Source organism: Echinops telfairi, unplaced genomic scaffold (genome assembly GCF_000313985.2).
Source record: "Echinops telfairi isolate 266 unplaced genomic scaffold, ASM31398v2 ScPeMD7_7400;HRSCAF=8409, whole genome shotgun sequence".
Lineage (NCBI taxonomy): Eukaryota > Metazoa > Chordata > Mammalia > Afrosoricida > Tenrecidae > Echinops > Echinops telfairi.
In genome coordinates, this window is record NW_022111300.1 from 12,375,077 (window position 1) to 12,392,289 (window position 17,213).

Consider the following 17,213-nt stretch of genomic DNA (forward strand, 5'->3'; position numbering starts at 1 on the left):
GTCCCCAGTAGCACTATGGGTCAGTGAGCGACGTTGAGTCTCATAGTGGGGGCCAGCCCTATGGTCCTCTCTGTGCATTGGCTGCTCTGAGCAGGAATATCATACTCAGCGCTTGGTGGGCCGGGATGTGTTCCATTCTCTCTTCCTCCCCCTTCGTTTGCTCCTGTGTCCTCTGATCCAGACACATCCCTCTCCCTGAGCTGTAGCTTCAGTGCTTTCTTCTGAAGTGAATTCTTCTGTGGGGAAGGGAGATTGTCCACGTAGTTGGGATTGGGGCCAGCCCCTCAGACCACTCTACTGGTTCCCTGTTTCATGCCAGTATGTTGTATACATGTTCTGAAGCACTGGGTTGACCCTAAACTTTTATAGCTGTCCCAGTGACTTGGCATAGGAGAGCCTGATGTAAAAGCAAAAATATCAAGATTCTGCTGCAGTTTGTTAATGGTGAAATGACACACCTGCTAAGGTTTCACAGTGATATGATCTGAATATATACTCCATTTCATTTCAGTCTGTGCCTGTGACAACCAGTGTTGTTACCATTACTCCTGTGAAACCACTGACTACTGTAACTACACTGAAGCCTTCAAGTTTTGGGGTGTCACCCACCCCCTCCATTGAGTCCAGCGTCAAAATGGAGAACTCAGCAGTTGCTCAGACCAGTCTTTCCCCGGTAAGCTCTTACATCTACTACATGCACTTAAATAACTATACTTTCTTTTCATTTCTTCTACAGTTTTATGAAAAGTAGTACAATTTCTTATAAGTGTTCTCAAATTTTTTTTCTGGATAACATTTTGATCGACTTCCTTTATGCTTATATCTCCATATTTAGACGATGCTTGAAAATGTGAATAAATGCAAGAACTTCCTTGCGATGTTAATAAAATTAGCATGTAGTGGATCACAGTCCCCAGATATGGGAAAGAATGTGAAGAAATTGGTGGAACAACTTTTGGTAAGTTAATTCTATAAAATCTTGCATGCTTTCTTTCTCTATGCCATTGAGTCAGTGCTAACTCATAGTGACATTATAGTATATCGTAGAACTGGCCCTGTGGGTTTCTGAGACTATAACTGGTCACGGGAGTTCGAAAGCCCCATCTCTCTCCCAAAAGACCCATAAAAGCCTTCTAAAGAACCATGAAACAATTTTTAAATGGGGAATGTATATGTTTTAATTGACTTTTTTTTTAGTTTTTGCTTCTTGAAAGCTCTATAATGAATATAAATCTCAAACAAGTAAATGTGTTATATGTTACTTTCTGTAGGTCAGTCCTGATTCTCTTAATATGTAAAAGCTTTTTGAAGATTGACTATGTGGTCACATGTGAAATGAAAAAAATATTAACCTAAAAATAATAAACTAATTGCATATTAATAGATACAGGACATTTATGAGAGGTAATTATAGTTTACAAAGCAAAAAGGTATTTAGTGAGAAGAATGAAATTGTTTTACATTTTGCAAAATTAATGTAGCTTAATAGAAGGCAACCAGATTCTCAAATCTGCTTTTGTATTTAATCTGTTTTCTGATACACTGTTTTGGTCACAGTATTTGGAGAAAGTTTAGCTTATACAGTTAGATAAGTTCGTATTTTAAAAGCTTTTCTACAGGTCAGTGCATTTTCTTTACCATCCATTCATTTTGCACATTGAGTTGTTGTTTTTTAACCTGTGAGTAGTTTTGCAGCATCATGCATTGATCATTTAAAAAATAATGGCTTATTGAGTTATGCAGATCTGAATGTTGACAGAATTGATACTTAAGATAAAAAAATTGCTGGTTAATTTCACCACCAATTATCAGAAAATATAGTTAGTAGATATGTATATACCGTATATACTCGAGTATAAGCTGACCTAAATAGCAGCTGAGGCTCCTAATTTTACCACAAACACTGCATTAAAAATGTGCTGAAAAACTCGGCTTAAACTCGAGTATATATGGTATATATACATTTTTTGAAATTTTGTTTTGACTTGAAAGAGCTAATATTTTAATCATTGCCAACAAATTCTATCAATTGTCTTTCTTACAGGGACAGGCTTGCTTTGTTTTTGAGAAAATGTCCACCCATTAGTCCAACATGAACATGCATAGTTTAATTGCCAGCCTTTCTAGTAAGGATGTAATCTAGGAAAAAGTCCCTAGTGCAGCTAACAACTCAACCACAGAATACTTTTTCTTGAGCATCTTCGGTCTGCAGCAGAAATGTGGATTCAGTTTTTGTCACAAAATCTTAAAAAAGACAGCGGCTAAGAATTGAGATTTCAGTGAAGCTGACAGTTTTATTTGGAAGGTGGTGTGGGGCTACAAGAAGTGCATATAGATGTGGTACGACGATAGTTATTATAGTTTGTTACCATTGCCTTTGCACATCAGTGCAAATGCCAGCACAGTAAAAAAGGCAAAAAACACCCTAATAATACATCACAAATTCCTGTAGGACTTAGAGCATTAAGTTATATGGTATGTCTCAGTTCTAAGGTATGTCTGTCACTGTGGTCGTGTGTGGGGTTAAGGGTAAGAGGGAACCCCACAAAACATCACAGGTTTGGTAGGTGCAATTGTACAGCAATAATAAGTAGAGATTATAATAAAGTCATAGAGAGCATGAGAGTTAAAGGATAGAGTCAAGTAATGGAGTCAGATGCAATTCATGATAGCATATCTCACCTCAGCCCGGCTTGATGGTCCTCGTGGGAGGGGGCTTAGCCGTCAGAGAAGAAGCCGCTGCTTCGTCCTCCTTAGTCACCTTCTCCAGCCACCCTCCCGAGAACCAGGGAGCCTCCTTATTTATTGCTAACCACGCATCATAGAGTCATACATCACAGAAAGGGGCAATACAATTCATTCTAGAACAAGTTTGATCACTCTAATGTCTCACATAATAAAACAGACAATTACTATTCTGGGAGGCATGCAAGTTCCCTGATAGTGGACAATAACCTGAGTCACCAGGAGGGGTATTAACATAGGCAATACAAGCAATAGGAGGGGGATGACCTAAGGGTGAATGTGCAATAGTAAGAGGAGGGAATAGGGGGACATGTGTGGCAAGATAGTAGCCTAAGTTTAGTCATCTTAGAGTGGTCCCAGGCTTGCCTATGGGCACTGCTTCGAGGGAACAATAACAGAAAGGAATGGGCTTTATTTAGGGTGAGTCAGGCTAATAGTCTAGCCACTATAGATGGCTGATGTTAAGGAGAATAACCTCTGACTTACTTTCGCTGCCTAAAGAACAGTCACGCTTAAGCAGCTAAGTCTGGTATATATTTTGGGGAGACAACTTAAGAGAAATCCTTCTGTTCCCCACAGTCGTGCAATAGTATTATTGAATAATTTTCTTGGCTTGGTTCTTGTAACCTAAAAATAATATAAAAAAGCAAAAAGAGAACATTCAAGATCCCTAAACCAAATAACTTCTTATTCCTTACCCAAAGAAATTTGAATTTCTGTGTGTCTTTACTTCCTAATTATTCATTAACAGACTGTAATAATGTAGCATTATTCAATTATTCTGCCCTTCTATCACATTGCTTCTTGGGATTTGAAAATCTTTCTTTTTTTGTCTTCTCAATGAACATTGTTTATATTTACGTATTTCATAGGGGACACGAAAAAAATTGTCCCTCCTTTAATGATAAATTTTACCAATTGTATCTTGAACAGCAAAACATGTGTAATCATGAATTATATACATTGCCTCTCAAAATATCTGTAGACCTGAAAATATGTCTTTTTCTCTCATTCTTTAGGATGCAAAAATTGATGCAGAAGAATTTACTAGGAGATTGTATGTTGAACTCAAGTCTTCACCTCAACCTCATCTAGTTCCTTTTCTTAAGGTAGACATATGAGTTACCTTGAAAAAATTGTGTGGGTTAGATTAAGTTAAAATAATTTAGAATCTGAGTAATCTAACACTACTTTACTGTGAAGATATCAGCAGTGTAGGAGAAGCCTCTCAGTCATAAACTGTAGAGAACATCCACAATCCATATTTGCTGGGTTCTGCTGGGAAACTGATGTAACGTCATTTGTGAACTTAATACTGTTTAACACTTGTAGAGGAATATACTCAAGGATCTTGGACATTCCTTTGAAAAGGGAGCTTTCTGGTTTCGTCATAATGACTCATATTCTTTTAGAAATAATAAACCACATAGTAATTTTGTGGGAAGGCTACTAACTGTCATTGTCAGTAGGATCTCAGATTTATTGAACCAAATACAATTTTGATAGAGAAAATGCTTTCGCTAATGAGATTGTTTTGGCATACCAAACAAAAACAAAAACAAAAACTTCCTTTCGGATACTCAGACACTGTAAAGGAATCAATTTGAAATTTTACTAAAGTCATTAAAATTTTGAGTCTGTTAGTAAACCAAAGACTCATCCCAGAAAGTTTGAGACATTTGAATGAGAAGTTGCTCTTGGAAATCCTGGGGTTAATTGTATAACGGATGTAGACCAGGCTTCATCTTCTTCATAAAAGAGAGTGACCAGGTTGCTTACCAAAACCAAACCCGCTACCATCGACTTGATTCTGACTCATGGGGTTTCTAAGGCAAGAGGTAATGCAGATACATATTTATAGTGTTGTCTCTTTTAAGTCTCATGAGTTAAGCCATTTCTTTCCAATTTTTAAATTCATAATCCTCTTCCCTTAGGTTTCTAGTTTAAATGAAAGCAAATTACTTCATTTGTGTATTTCCAAAGCAGTTTTTCCTACCATTTTGAAATTTTAGAAAAAGATGATGAGATATTCCCTATTTTTTCTTCTAAAAACTTCTTCAATTAAGAATTAATTATTTTAATCTTTTATAAAGTAGAGGAAGTGAAAAACAGATCTCATTTGCTAATTAAGTACTGTTTTTTTTGTGTGTGATTACCTTCATTGCTCTTAGTGTGCAGTCTGACAGAAGTGCTAAAACAAGAGTATCTTCCCAATAGCTCTTGAATTCCCCCAAAATAGTATCTACCTAACTTCTGAAACTTTTTTAGGTCTTACTCAAAAATAAGACCAATGCAAGCCCCATTGGTGACATGGCAGAATCTAGTATCTTAACTCTTTTAAAGGAGGAGGCCTTTTGACTGCTAACCAGCTTCCTCCAGGAGAAAGACAGGCTCTTGTAAAGATGTGTAGCCTTGGAAACCCTACAGAGAGTTGCTATGAGTTATGCTTGACTCAACCACAGTGGCTTTGGTTATTACTCTTTTAGACTAGAATGGTAGGAATTGGCTAAAGAACCAGTCAGAAAATATTCTAGCTTTATTAAATAAATTGCTTTTACTTTAACGTTTGCCTTGTTTCTGTTAGATTTATATTAAAGACTTTATATTCAAAGTATGTAAGTTATTCAACATAAAGTCTTGTGGTACAACTTATAGACTGAAGCTAATAATCTATTACGGGGTTTAGATTAATAGAAGCAAGAATAATGCAGTGTTTGTTTCCTGAACTGATATCGAGGCATATAAAATATAATAGTAATACATGAATTTCTATTTAAAAAACGGAATGCTTTGGGGCTAATGTGCTTTTAGACTTGTATGCTTGTGGTGGTGGACAGCCTATAAATAAGTAATACTGAGTTTCCTTAACAGAATCACTGGATTTTTAAAATTTACTTTGTTATACAGAGATGAAGTACAAATTGTGTTTTAGTAGGAGCACATTTGTTTAGTTAACTGTGTTTATGTGTTGTGCTACCCCCCCCACCCCCGTTTCTAGAAAAGTGTGGCTGCCCTGCGACAACTGATGCCAAACTCTCAGAGCTTCATTCAGCAGTGTGTTCAGCAGACTCCTAGTGAAGTAGTCGTTGCTACCTGTGCTACCACAGTAACTACTCCTGTGGTGACAACAGCAGCCTCCTCAGCCCCGTCAGAGAAGACTGTTACTATTTCTGGAGTAACTGCCCCCAGCACTGTGTCAGTGCACACTCAGAATCCACTTGCTGGCCCCGGTGGAGCAGCTGCTGGAGTTGTCGCGCTTTGCTCGGTGGGCCCTGCTGCTGTACCTGGAGGAACAACAGCTGGAACTGTCTTCCTTCAGACTTCAAAACCACTTGTGACTTCGTTACCAACTACAGGGACAACAGTCTCACTGCAACCTGGAAAGCCAGCTGTGTCTGGAGCAGCAGTATCGCTGGCCCTTCCAACAGTAAATTTTGGAGATGTTTCCGCTGCAACTATCCGTCTTCCTTCTGTGAAACCTGTTGTTACTCTTCCCGGGGCCACGTTTAACAAGCCTGTCCAAATCAGATTTGCCCAGCCGAGCTCCAGCCTCTCACAGCTGCCTGCTGCTCCACAGGCAGTTAAAGTCAAACAACTAGTGAGTTACAGTTCATTTCTTAATTCAGTTCTTTCTTTTGAAAATGTTAAATCTTTAGAAAACCACCAAAGAATAATAAAGTGAACCCTCCTGCCTTTTAAGGGACCTCTGGTGGTGTAGAAGTTATGAGTTGGGCCACTAACCTCAAGATCCAGAGTTTGAAACCACAAGCCACTCCGTGGGAGAAAGACAGGGCTTTCTACTGCCGTAAAGCGTTGTAGCCATAGCAACACAGGGCAGGTCTACCGTGTGCTAAAGGGCTGGTTACTATGAGTGGACATCGTCTCAAAGGTAGAAAGGTTTTAAAAATAATGTATATAGTCGCGTATAAGCTGAGTTTTTTCAGCACATTTTAAATGCAGTTTTTTTTGGTAAAATTAGGTGCCTCGCCTGATATGCAGGTTGGCTTATACTTGAGTATATACGGGTATATACACTTACCTAGTTTGGCCAGTTGTTAGTATTTTATACATTTACTGTCACTCTGTCTCTCTCTTTCACATATACACACACACATTATGTTTTGTTGAACCACTTAGAGTTGCTTGCAGAGACCCTAACAGTTCACACCAAAATACTGTGTGTCTCCTAAGGAAAAGGATATATACGAGGAGGGTACCCCAAATCGGCCAAAAGCTCCCCTGGGCGGAGCTTACATAGTATCCCTGCGATGGCGTTGCCTTGGAAGGTTCTCTCTGGTCACAGTGAAGAAAGTAGTTTCACTCGAACCTCATTTTTTGTGATGGCCAACTTAAGAGAACAACATGGGCGGTGAAATTTTGTTTCCTGCTCAGGAAAAGTGCTGTAGAAACAGTTGTGATGTTGAACACAGCTTACAAGGGCAGTGCTATGGGAAACACTCAAGTGTACAAGTGATCTCCTTGTTTCAAAAAAGGTGAAATGTCGATTGATGACAAACCTCGTTCTGGATGTCCGGCAACTTCCCAAACAGATGAAAATGTCAACTAACAGTGCACTTGGAGTTTGTTCCACCAGGTCAGACTGCTAATCAAGCTATCTATTTAGGGGTTCTGAAAAGATAGTTAACAGTGTGTGACTAAAAAGGCCGGGGACTGGTTGTGCCACCATGATAATGATCTGCTCATGCAGTCTTCTCAGTGAGCCAGTGTTTAGTAAAAAGCAGCATGCGCTCTTGCCCCATGCACCCGACTCACCTGACCTTGTTCTCTGTGAATTAATATTTGCATAGCGCCATTGCCTTTTATATTTTATATACCCAACCTTCAAAGTTGTTACCCAGTTGTCCCTGTAATACCCTTTGTAGCTACTTTCTTTCTGACTTTTTAATTTTAAAAATGCTGATTATATTTAGTTGTCATTTCTTTTTAGATTCTTTGACTTTTCAACAGTTCCCTATCCTGTTGTTCATTATATTGCAATTTTTCAAGTATCCAGCTAGTTATTTTACAAAATGTCCCATGATTTGGTTTTATCTGATTTTTCCCCTTCATGGTTAGATTTGCTTTACATTTGTGTGACAATACTTCTATATCAGTAATAGTCACAAGTCTTTAAAAATAAAACAAAGTGATGGGGGGAGGAAGGAGACTGAGAAGAGTGGATAAATAAGAGAGTTTATATATTTTTTCCTAAGGCTTGTGGTTGAGACATTCTTAGATGAAAAAAGATGATTTTAACATTTTTTTTTGTTTTTTCTAGAAAATGCTATTCATTAGATAGAATTAGCAGCTTGCTACTACACTGTTCAGCACAGTTCCTTATGTTGCTCATTTCCTGAGATTTCACTCCACAGCTGCTCCGCTCAGGGGGCTCTTTCCTGCCGCTTCAGGGCCGGGCGCTCGGGAACCGGTTTCTGATTTTAACATTTTATTGGTTAGTTAGTACTCTTAGGGTTTAGAAGAGCGGTTCTCACCCTGTGGATGCGACCCCTTTGGGGTCGAACGACCTTTCACATGGGTTGCCTGATTCATAACAGTAGCAAAATTACAGTTATGAAGTAGCAATGAACATAGTTTTATGGTTGGGGGAGGGGGTCACCACAACATGAGGAACCTGTATTAAAGGGTCATGGCATTAGGAAGGTTGAGAACCAGTGGTTTAGAATTATCCTACTCTTTAAAGGACACATTTCTTTAGCAATGCTATTAACCTATGGGAGACACATTGTACATAACACATGAACTAAAAATTAACATTTTTTCCTAGTAAAATTCTTTTATGTCTTGTGCCATAACGCAGTTCTTTTGATTTTGGGTGACGGCCCTTTTCCTCCTTTGTACATCTTAGTGTTAAAGGCTGTATTTTGAATCTTTTTGTTACATAGCAGATTTTGCTTCTTGGAATAGTCAAAGTCCCTGCATTGTTTGTGAGGTCAAGATAAGAAGTTACAAACTTTTAATGGTTGTCTTCAGAAGCAGGAGAGAGCTTTGAAAATTGAATGAAAAGCCCAATCAGGTGACAAGAATTAGACAGGAGTCAAGCTCTTGGGTAGGTATGACGGGATAGCCATTATCTGGCTACAAATCTGATGGCAGAGTCTTTATGAGTTGGGCTGCTAACCGGTTGCAAGGTCAGCAGTTTGAAACCACCAGCCGCTCCGCAGGAGAAAGACAGGGCTTTCTACTCCCACCATGAGTTACAGTCTCAGAAGCCCACACGGGCAGTTCTGCTCTGTCATAGAGGGCGCTCTGAATCGAATCGACTGGATGACAGTGAGCAGTCTTTTCCGTATTTCCTACTCCAGGTCTGATTTTCAAATGGATAAAGGGATTTGGTTTGGAGAGTTCCTCTTGGGTGCCTGGATTTAATTTCGGTGATGAAGCATTTTTAGAAACAGTGATCCTTAAACATTGGTTTTAGTGACCAGGTTTGGGAACCACTGGAGTAAAGTAATTTCCCCAAGGATGAGCCTTTCTTTTGATAGCCCTGAGCAGAATTAGAACCCTCCTTTTATGTCGTAGCTGATTCTTGAATCAGTGCTAATCTTTTTTGAACATCACTAATGTGTAGTCTCCTCCAGTGAAGTGACATTTTATTGTTAACGTAAGAGTTTCAAAGGTTCTCCATGTCTGCGCCGTGGATTTTCAGGTAATTACATGATGAAGCAGGGACAGGGGAAATCCACAGTTGTAAGTGACTTTATCCATTGGCAGTTAGCACCTAAGCTCTGAGACTGGCAGGCAGTATATCAGTTTCCTCTCGGTTTTATGTCCTGGTAAGAACTTTTCTTTTCTGGTGTGTCTGAGACAACAGTGGCAAAAAACTATCTGGTCTAATACTGCCTTGACCAAGTCTACATGTTTTAGATTTGAATGCTTAGACATAAGAATAATCTCAAAACCCAAAGAAACCACTGCCATCTAGTCAGTTTGACCCTATAGAGGGTTTCTGAGAGTTTGTAACTATTTAGGAAAGCAGACAGCCTCAGGTTTCCCCCAAGGAGCAGTTAAAGGTTTCATTTAGTCCTGGCAATACTGTGCTTTGTTAAGTTTGGCCCTCAAATGCTTAGAATACAGAAATACCATCCTAATTAGTGGTTCTGTATATTTCATTAAAAAATTCCTTCTTGTAAATGGTTAATGTTGGCTGTCTTATCAGTTCTGGCATAGTAGCTTGTTACATTGTATTATGTACTTGAATGAAAGGTTGGGCATAACATTTTTTTGAAGTAGGAGAAATCTTCAGGAAATATAAACATACTTTATATGAAATACTGAAAGGAAAACCTTGAGTCTGCTAATTGTCTCTAACTTCCGTCAGCACAGCATAAAAAAGAATTTCTTCTAGGTAATGACCTCAGCTTTTAGCATCCTTGTGGCTAAGTATGTCTTTTAGTGAAATTGAAATAAAAATTGAAACCAGGGAACAAAACCATCATTCATTCTATTGGCTCAAGTAATTGTCCCTCCACTCCTCATTAGACTGGCTGCCTTTCATGTAATCAATCTGTTCATCTCTTTTTTCCCTTTATCTTAAGAATGAGATGGAGCACCGTTGGCAGTTCAAAACCACCAGCAACTCCATGGGAGAAAGACTGGACTTTCTACTCCCATTTGTGGTAAACAGTCTTGGAAACCCAGTGGGGGTCTCTGTGAATCAGCATTGAGTGAGTGAGGAGAGAGGATTCGGTTCATTTTATTTTCACTTCTATGAATAGAAGTACAGTAATGAAAATTTGGAAGAGAAAGAGGTTGAACCCCATGTAAGTCCTACCCTTTGATTAACACATGTAGAAACTTCTTCTTGGGTTATAATTTCATCAGTGATTATCAAAGGATAGTCAACATAGACTTTGATTAACTCTAGTTCATTTATAGTTACTGGAGGGACTTTGTAGGGTGGTGCATTTTAATTTGGTAAGATTACCATATATTCTCGAGTATCAGCCAAGTTTTTCAGCACATTTTAAATGCCGTTTTTGCGGTAAAATTAGGTGCCTTGGCTAATATTTGGGTTGGCTTATACTCGAGTATATATGGTATTTTAAAATATGGGAAAATAAAAACTATTTAGAGTCAGTATTTACAGAATACATATCTTATTTTAGCATTACTATTGAAAATGTTTTTATTATAAAAAGTTTCAAAAACTTGTTTGTAGTAACACCCATGTACTAATTATCAGGATTTTATTCTTTAAAACTCCTGCTCTTGTTTCATCCATATATTTATGTAGCTGTTCATCAAAATTTTTTGATACATTTCAAACACTTATACATAAATAAACATGAATATCTTTAGGTATTTGTTTCTGTGTAAAATTTAGATACAATAATATGCATAGATCTTAAGTGTACCATTGGATAAGAGTTAATAGTCATGATACATCCTTGTGTACCTTAAACTCTCTGTGAAGAAACACCACCTTACCATCATTCCAGAAAGTTCCCTCATGCTCTTTGCCAGCTAATCCCTACCCTCTAGTAGCGGAGGCAATAGCTGCTGATATATTTCTCCTATATGTCAGTTTTCTGTATCTCAGGTCTGAGATGGAATCACACAGTGAGCACATTTAAAATTTTTGGATACTAAGACAAATTTAAAAGTGTTGAGAAGCTTCTCTAAAAGAACTGTGTGTTCTGAGTTTTAATCTAGATTTAGGAGTGACAAATTTAGGAGGTTTAATCTAGATTTAGGAGTTTCATTTTTCTGTGGTAAAATTTCACTAGAGCCTTGCATTAAGAGTTTGAGGCTGGATATGGGTTTAGTTAGAAATGCTGGAGTTTAGTTGTGTATACCTTTGGCCTAGCAGAGGGGGAGTAGTGATACTCAAACTGTATCCTGCAGGTCCTGAGAAACACATGATGATGTAAATCTATTTCCTGACTTTTTAACTATAATTTTCCCCTTAGTTTGGGTTCCTTCCTTTCTCTGCAATTAACCATGTATTGAATATAGTATGTAAACTAGAGGTGATATTACCCCCCTGATTTCAGTAATAGTATGTGCATATGCTACTTGAGGTTTTTAGAGTTTAGTATTCAATTATCTTGGAAGAGGTACAGCCAGAATGCTCCTTAAAAGTGAGGATGGGCAACACCTTGTCTCACATACTTTGGACATATTACCAGTTGAGATGAGTCCATGGAAAAGGATACCGTGCGTGGTAGAGACAGGAAATGGATTGACACAGTGGCTGCAACACTGGGCCCAAATACAGTACAACAATGGTTGTGAGGATAGCCCAGGACCAGGCAGTGTTTCAGTCTGTTTTGCAGCAGGTTGCTGTGTGACAGAAACAGCTTGTTCTGCAGCATTTCATTGTTGTGTATTTCCTAAGAGTGGAGTAGTTGGATATCTTGGTCATGTTTTAATACATCTAAAAATTAACTGTAAAATAAAAATTGCTAAGTATATAGTTATAAGGTTAAATGCTAAATAAGACATCACAACTTGAAACATCAAAAGAAATTATCTTTAACTTATATAGGTTCTTTAGAAAACATAGCTTTAAAAAAAAACCATAATAGTTTATTCTTTCACTTGCTGAGTAAAAGTACTTATCTCTGGTTCAATTTCTCTATAGGATAATGTCAGTCTCTCTGAAGTGCAGTAAATAGTACAGTAGTTTTAAATGTACTTGCCATGAAAGAACACTAAGGATTTCTCCTCTACCCCTCACGCATTATATTTTATTTTACTTAGCAGGTGTGCTGGACGATGGTACCCATATTTTTTCCAGATTAAAATATGCTGCTGCAGGAGTTCTAGTCATTAAGTTGAGGAGTGGTGTATCCTGGGTTGTTAGATTTCCCCTCTAAGCTTTGTGCTGTTTTTTTTTTTTTTTTTTTTTTTTTTGCATAGGCAGCAAACATGATAAGAAGACCAACTTTCAAACAATTTTCTAATGATATTCTGTTGCCTTTTTGAAAAATAAAAGTGTTGTAAAGAACACCTAATAAAGGATATCAAGGAGGAAAATAAAAATAGTCGAGAGATGAGCTAAAATTGTTAGGAGTGTTTTTTGTTATGTTTATATCATCCAATGCATAAATGGGAGTCTGAATGTTTATTACTGTACAAGTTTTAACTTGATTTACTGGAATTGACTCATCAGTGATGGAGGTGAAATTAGTATTAAAGTTTCCCTTCCCTTATTCCTCACCCTTAGCGTCTATATAGTTATGGAATTCTGTTACCTAGGAGTCCAAGGGGGGTACAACCCAAAAACAACTGGATTCCCCCCTGCCCCCAAGCTATGTACTTAATTTTTTTTTTTACAAAACAACTTGTCACCTTCAAAGTACTCTCCATTACACAGTACATTCGTCAAATATGCAATTATATTCTTGGTAACATTTTTCAAACTCATCTGTTCGGATGGCTGACAGCACCTCCCTTTTTTTTTTCTTCACCTCTTCTACATAGTCTAATCTCTGTACTTCCATGTCCCTCTTCATTCGCGTGCAAACAAAAAGTCACAGAGTGAGGCCAGGTGAGTCAGATGTGTGGGGCAAGAGAGACATGCTGTTTTTTACCAAAAACTGGCACACTGAGATGGCTTCCTGAGCAGGTGCATTGTCATGGTGGCAAAACCAGTCCCCATCTGCCACAAATCAGACTTTTTTTGTCGCACACTGTTAACCTATTTTTTTCAGCATCTCTAAATAACAAGCTTGATTAACAGTCTGACCTGGTGGAACAAACTCCAAATGCACCACGAGTCCACTGTTTGTGAAGTTGCTGGACATCCAGAATGAGGTATGTCATCAATTGATATTTTCACCTTTTTTTTTTTTGAAATGAGAAAAGTACCTGTACACTTGAGTTTTTCTCACAGTGTGGTCCTTGTAAGCTGTGTTCAACATCACAACAGTTACTGCAGCATTTTTCCTAAGCAGGAAACACAATTTTGTAGTCATATGCTGTTCTCTTAAATTTGCCATCACAAAAAAGGAGATTTGAGTGAAATTGCTTTTCCAAAAAAATCCATTGTGACCAGAGAACCTTCCCACGTTATGCCACTGGGAGCACTAACTTGGACCGAGCTGCTGGCTGCTTGCCTAGTGGGCGGGGAGGGGGATAGCATACTATGAAAGCTCTGCCCAGTGGAACTTTTTTCTGTTTTCATTTTTTTATTGGGGGTGTGGGTATCTCCTTGTTTGTCATTAGCATTGTTAGTTTTCAAATGAAATGTTGAAGAGACTTTTTTAAAACAGCACCTAAAATCTCCTCTTTGAGAGAGAGATTTTTTAAATGTTTGTGAATAAAAAGGTGATTTGCTTTAAAATAATTGAGAATGGTGGGGAAGTACACAGGGGTATAAATGAAACAAGATTGGCCAGGAATTAATCATTGCTGAAGCAGGATAATGGACTAGGGGGTTTCTTTCTTTCTTTTTTTGGTCTCTACTCTGGTGTATATACAATTTCCCAGGACAAGTTAAAAGGTGAAATAAGATCTTAGTTTAGTGGTGCTTTGCTAACAGGTTTCCCCACTGTTTAAGAGCCTGGAAGCCTAGATTTAGGGGACCAGCTTTAGGGGAAAGCTTTTTCTCCTAGTCCTTGTCTCTTCACTGTCCGTTTCTTGAGTCCTTGGACATTACATTTGGCGTGTCCTCTGTCTTCCACTAGCAGTGCATGTGCATTTTTGCTTGCTTCATCTATTTATTTTGTATTTGAGAAGAAATTGACTTAAGCAACACTGTACTAATATTGTCTATTTAACATGTCAGAGTAAATGCATTCCCAGATGGGGTTATGACCACAGACATACTGTATTTACTTGTATATAAGCCAAGTTTTTCAGCACATATTTAATGTACTTTTTGATGGTAAAATTAGGTGCCTCTGCTGATATTCATGTTGGCTTATACTCAAGTATATATGGTATATAGAATTTATAATACATTAGGGGGGATGCAATTCAACCTATAATAAGATCCAAACTTAAATTGAGTTGAGTAAAGTAGAAATTTGAAAAAGCCCCTCCCCCCAAAATAACAGTGTATAAGAATGCCATGGTTTTTATGTTTGGACAACATAATTTTGCTACGTGCAATTTTGAAATCAAGTAGGCTTTCCTGTTATCCTGAACTAAAAATATGATTATGTAGTTGGGTTAGCATATCTGTTGATAATACTAGAAATTTCTCTTTCCTTACAGTAGATTTAGTTGAATGAGTATATTGATGGGTCTCGTTGCTTCAGGTAGTCCAGCCGTCTTCAGGAGGGAACTCAAAACAAGTGACTGCACTTGCCCACTCTGCAGCATTGACCGTTCAGAAATCCGAACAAAAGAAGATGCCTGTGGGTGCTGTCATAGCGACCAGTCAGATTTCTCCAGGTAGACTGTGGCCTGTCCCTGACCCACCACATCGGGTTTGGAACACGGTGGGGGTCTTTGTCCTCCATTTTTTGTTGTATTAAGAGAAGAGGGATGGGATGATTTGTGTTGGCACCAATGCAAGAAGACTGAAAGATAGTACCCATTGTTAGTCTCTCTGTGCTTACAGAGCCTCTGCGGAGGAGTGGGAGGTGTGCCTTGTTATAGGATGACAGAGGCAACTACTCAGGGTACTCTAATCAGATACAGGAACCTACTAGCAAATAAGTACTTTTTAATGTATAAAACTTGTTATAGCTTCATTTCTTTTTATATGTGGTTCTTTAAGATCATGTAAAAGTCCTAACTTGCATATATAAGACTGATCTCTAAACTTCAAGAATTTAAGAATAACAATTATATACTCGTATATGTTTCAGCCACCTTCTGTGCATGATAGTTTTATGACACTGGCAATTCTATAGACATTTCAAAGATCCTATAAAAATAAAGAGAGATTTTTATTTCATATAAATGATCTCTTATGCAGAGGATAAATTCATTGCCATGTTTGAATTTAAGCATAATCCCAGGGCAGGTTGAAGTTTTCTTTGATTATTCTGTATATTTTAAGCTACTGTCTTAAAATTTTCCTGATGTGGCATCACATTTTTTTTACTCTTAATTTTTCTTGTTTTTTTCTTTATAGCTTCCATTCTAAAGCAAATTACTCTGCCAGGAAATAAAATTCTATCACTCCAAGCATCTTCTATTCAGAAAAATAAAATAAAAGAGAACGGAACAACATCCTTCAGGTAATATTAGCAGTTAAAACTTAATCTGATTTAAAATGGTAATACTTAAATTTAAAAAAAGATCACCAAGAATAATACCTAAATGAAATAAATATATTAATGTCTTAAAAAACTAAACAGTTCCATAGTGAGTGGGATATATAAGCAGTAAAGTACACAAATCTGAAACAATGGTTAAATGAATTTTGACAAATGTATATATCTACTTAATGAAAATTCATCAACACCCTTAGATAGCTTTAAAGTGAATTACCTCCATATTGTTCCCCCATCAGATACTGTTCTTAGGCCCATCATCATATACCATTTATACTCGAGTATAAGCCGACCCCAATATCAGCCGAGGCACCTAATTTTGCCACAAAAACTGCATTAAAAATGTGCTGAAAAAACTCGGTTTATACATGAGTGTACAAGGTATCTTGTTTTATCTGCTCTTGGACTTCCTACAAATGGAATATTATGTGGAGCACTTTGATTTTCATCCACATTACTTTGAATATTAGAAAAATATTTTCTATTACTCAGAAATATTCTGTTGTACAAATTTAACTTCATCCTTTGTCCTGTTGGTGAACATTTGTATGGTTTCCAGTTTTTGACCATTTATAGAAAGTGACTATAAACAGAATAGATCCCCTCAGTCTAATCAAGAGTTGGTGAGTTCCATGCTAGGCTATCATCTTTGTAAGAATCCACTTAACTGTTCTTTGGTCACCCACTGTGGGATTTAAGTCCTCAGATTCCAACTTAGGATTTAAAATGCTTGTTTTTGTTCAGCTCTGAATCCCAATTTTTATCTCTTGACTATTGTGGGTGCTTTAAAACTTTCCCAGAGCTTTTTGTATGGCTTCTTTTTATGCTTATGCAGAACATCAGTGGTAAATGGCATGAGGGGACTTCTCTGTGCCTCAGTTATTTATAGCAACATGGCCCATTTCTTTGTGGATCGCAGTCCAACATGTAACCTCTACACCAGAAGGGCTTCTGGGCCCATGTTTTATTTTTGGCACCCTTGGAATCCTCGAACGTTGGTCTCTCCATCCTCTTGACATTGCCCAACGCTCTGCTCTTTCAAATAACTTTCCTACTTCTTAACAGCTGTTCTCAAGAATAAACATAGACCCACGGGAAAGTCCTCAACTCTAATTAAAAAATTAAAAATACCTAAAGTACTGGCAGTCTATTTTCTTCTGTTGTATTTAAGGTTGCTGTGAGTCAGAGCGGACTTGACAGCGCCCAACAAGAACCACCACCAAAGCTAGGCTACCCTATTCATTTCCAAATACTCGCTAGGACAGCGGTTCTCAA

The 17,213-nt window shown here is 37.8% G+C and overlaps 1 protein-coding gene across 1 annotated transcript in view; it reads left to right on the forward strand.

The window, feature by feature from the left end:
• Positions 1-17,213, forward strand: part of TAF4B (TATA-box binding protein associated factor 4b) — a 109,759-nt gene that overhangs the window by 23,198 nt on the left and 69,348 nt on the right. The window contains exons 4-9 of the mRNA XM_004702921.2: positions 512-673; positions 836-958; positions 3,765-3,854; positions 5,744-6,343; positions 14,973-15,108; positions 15,797-15,902. Of these exons, the coding sequence (XP_004702978.1) occupies positions 512-673; positions 836-958; positions 3,765-3,854; positions 5,744-6,343; positions 14,973-15,108; positions 15,797-15,902 (1,217 nt within the window). The remainder of the gene's footprint in view (positions 1-511; positions 674-835; positions 959-3,764; positions 3,855-5,743; positions 6,344-14,972; positions 15,109-15,796; positions 15,903-17,213) is intronic.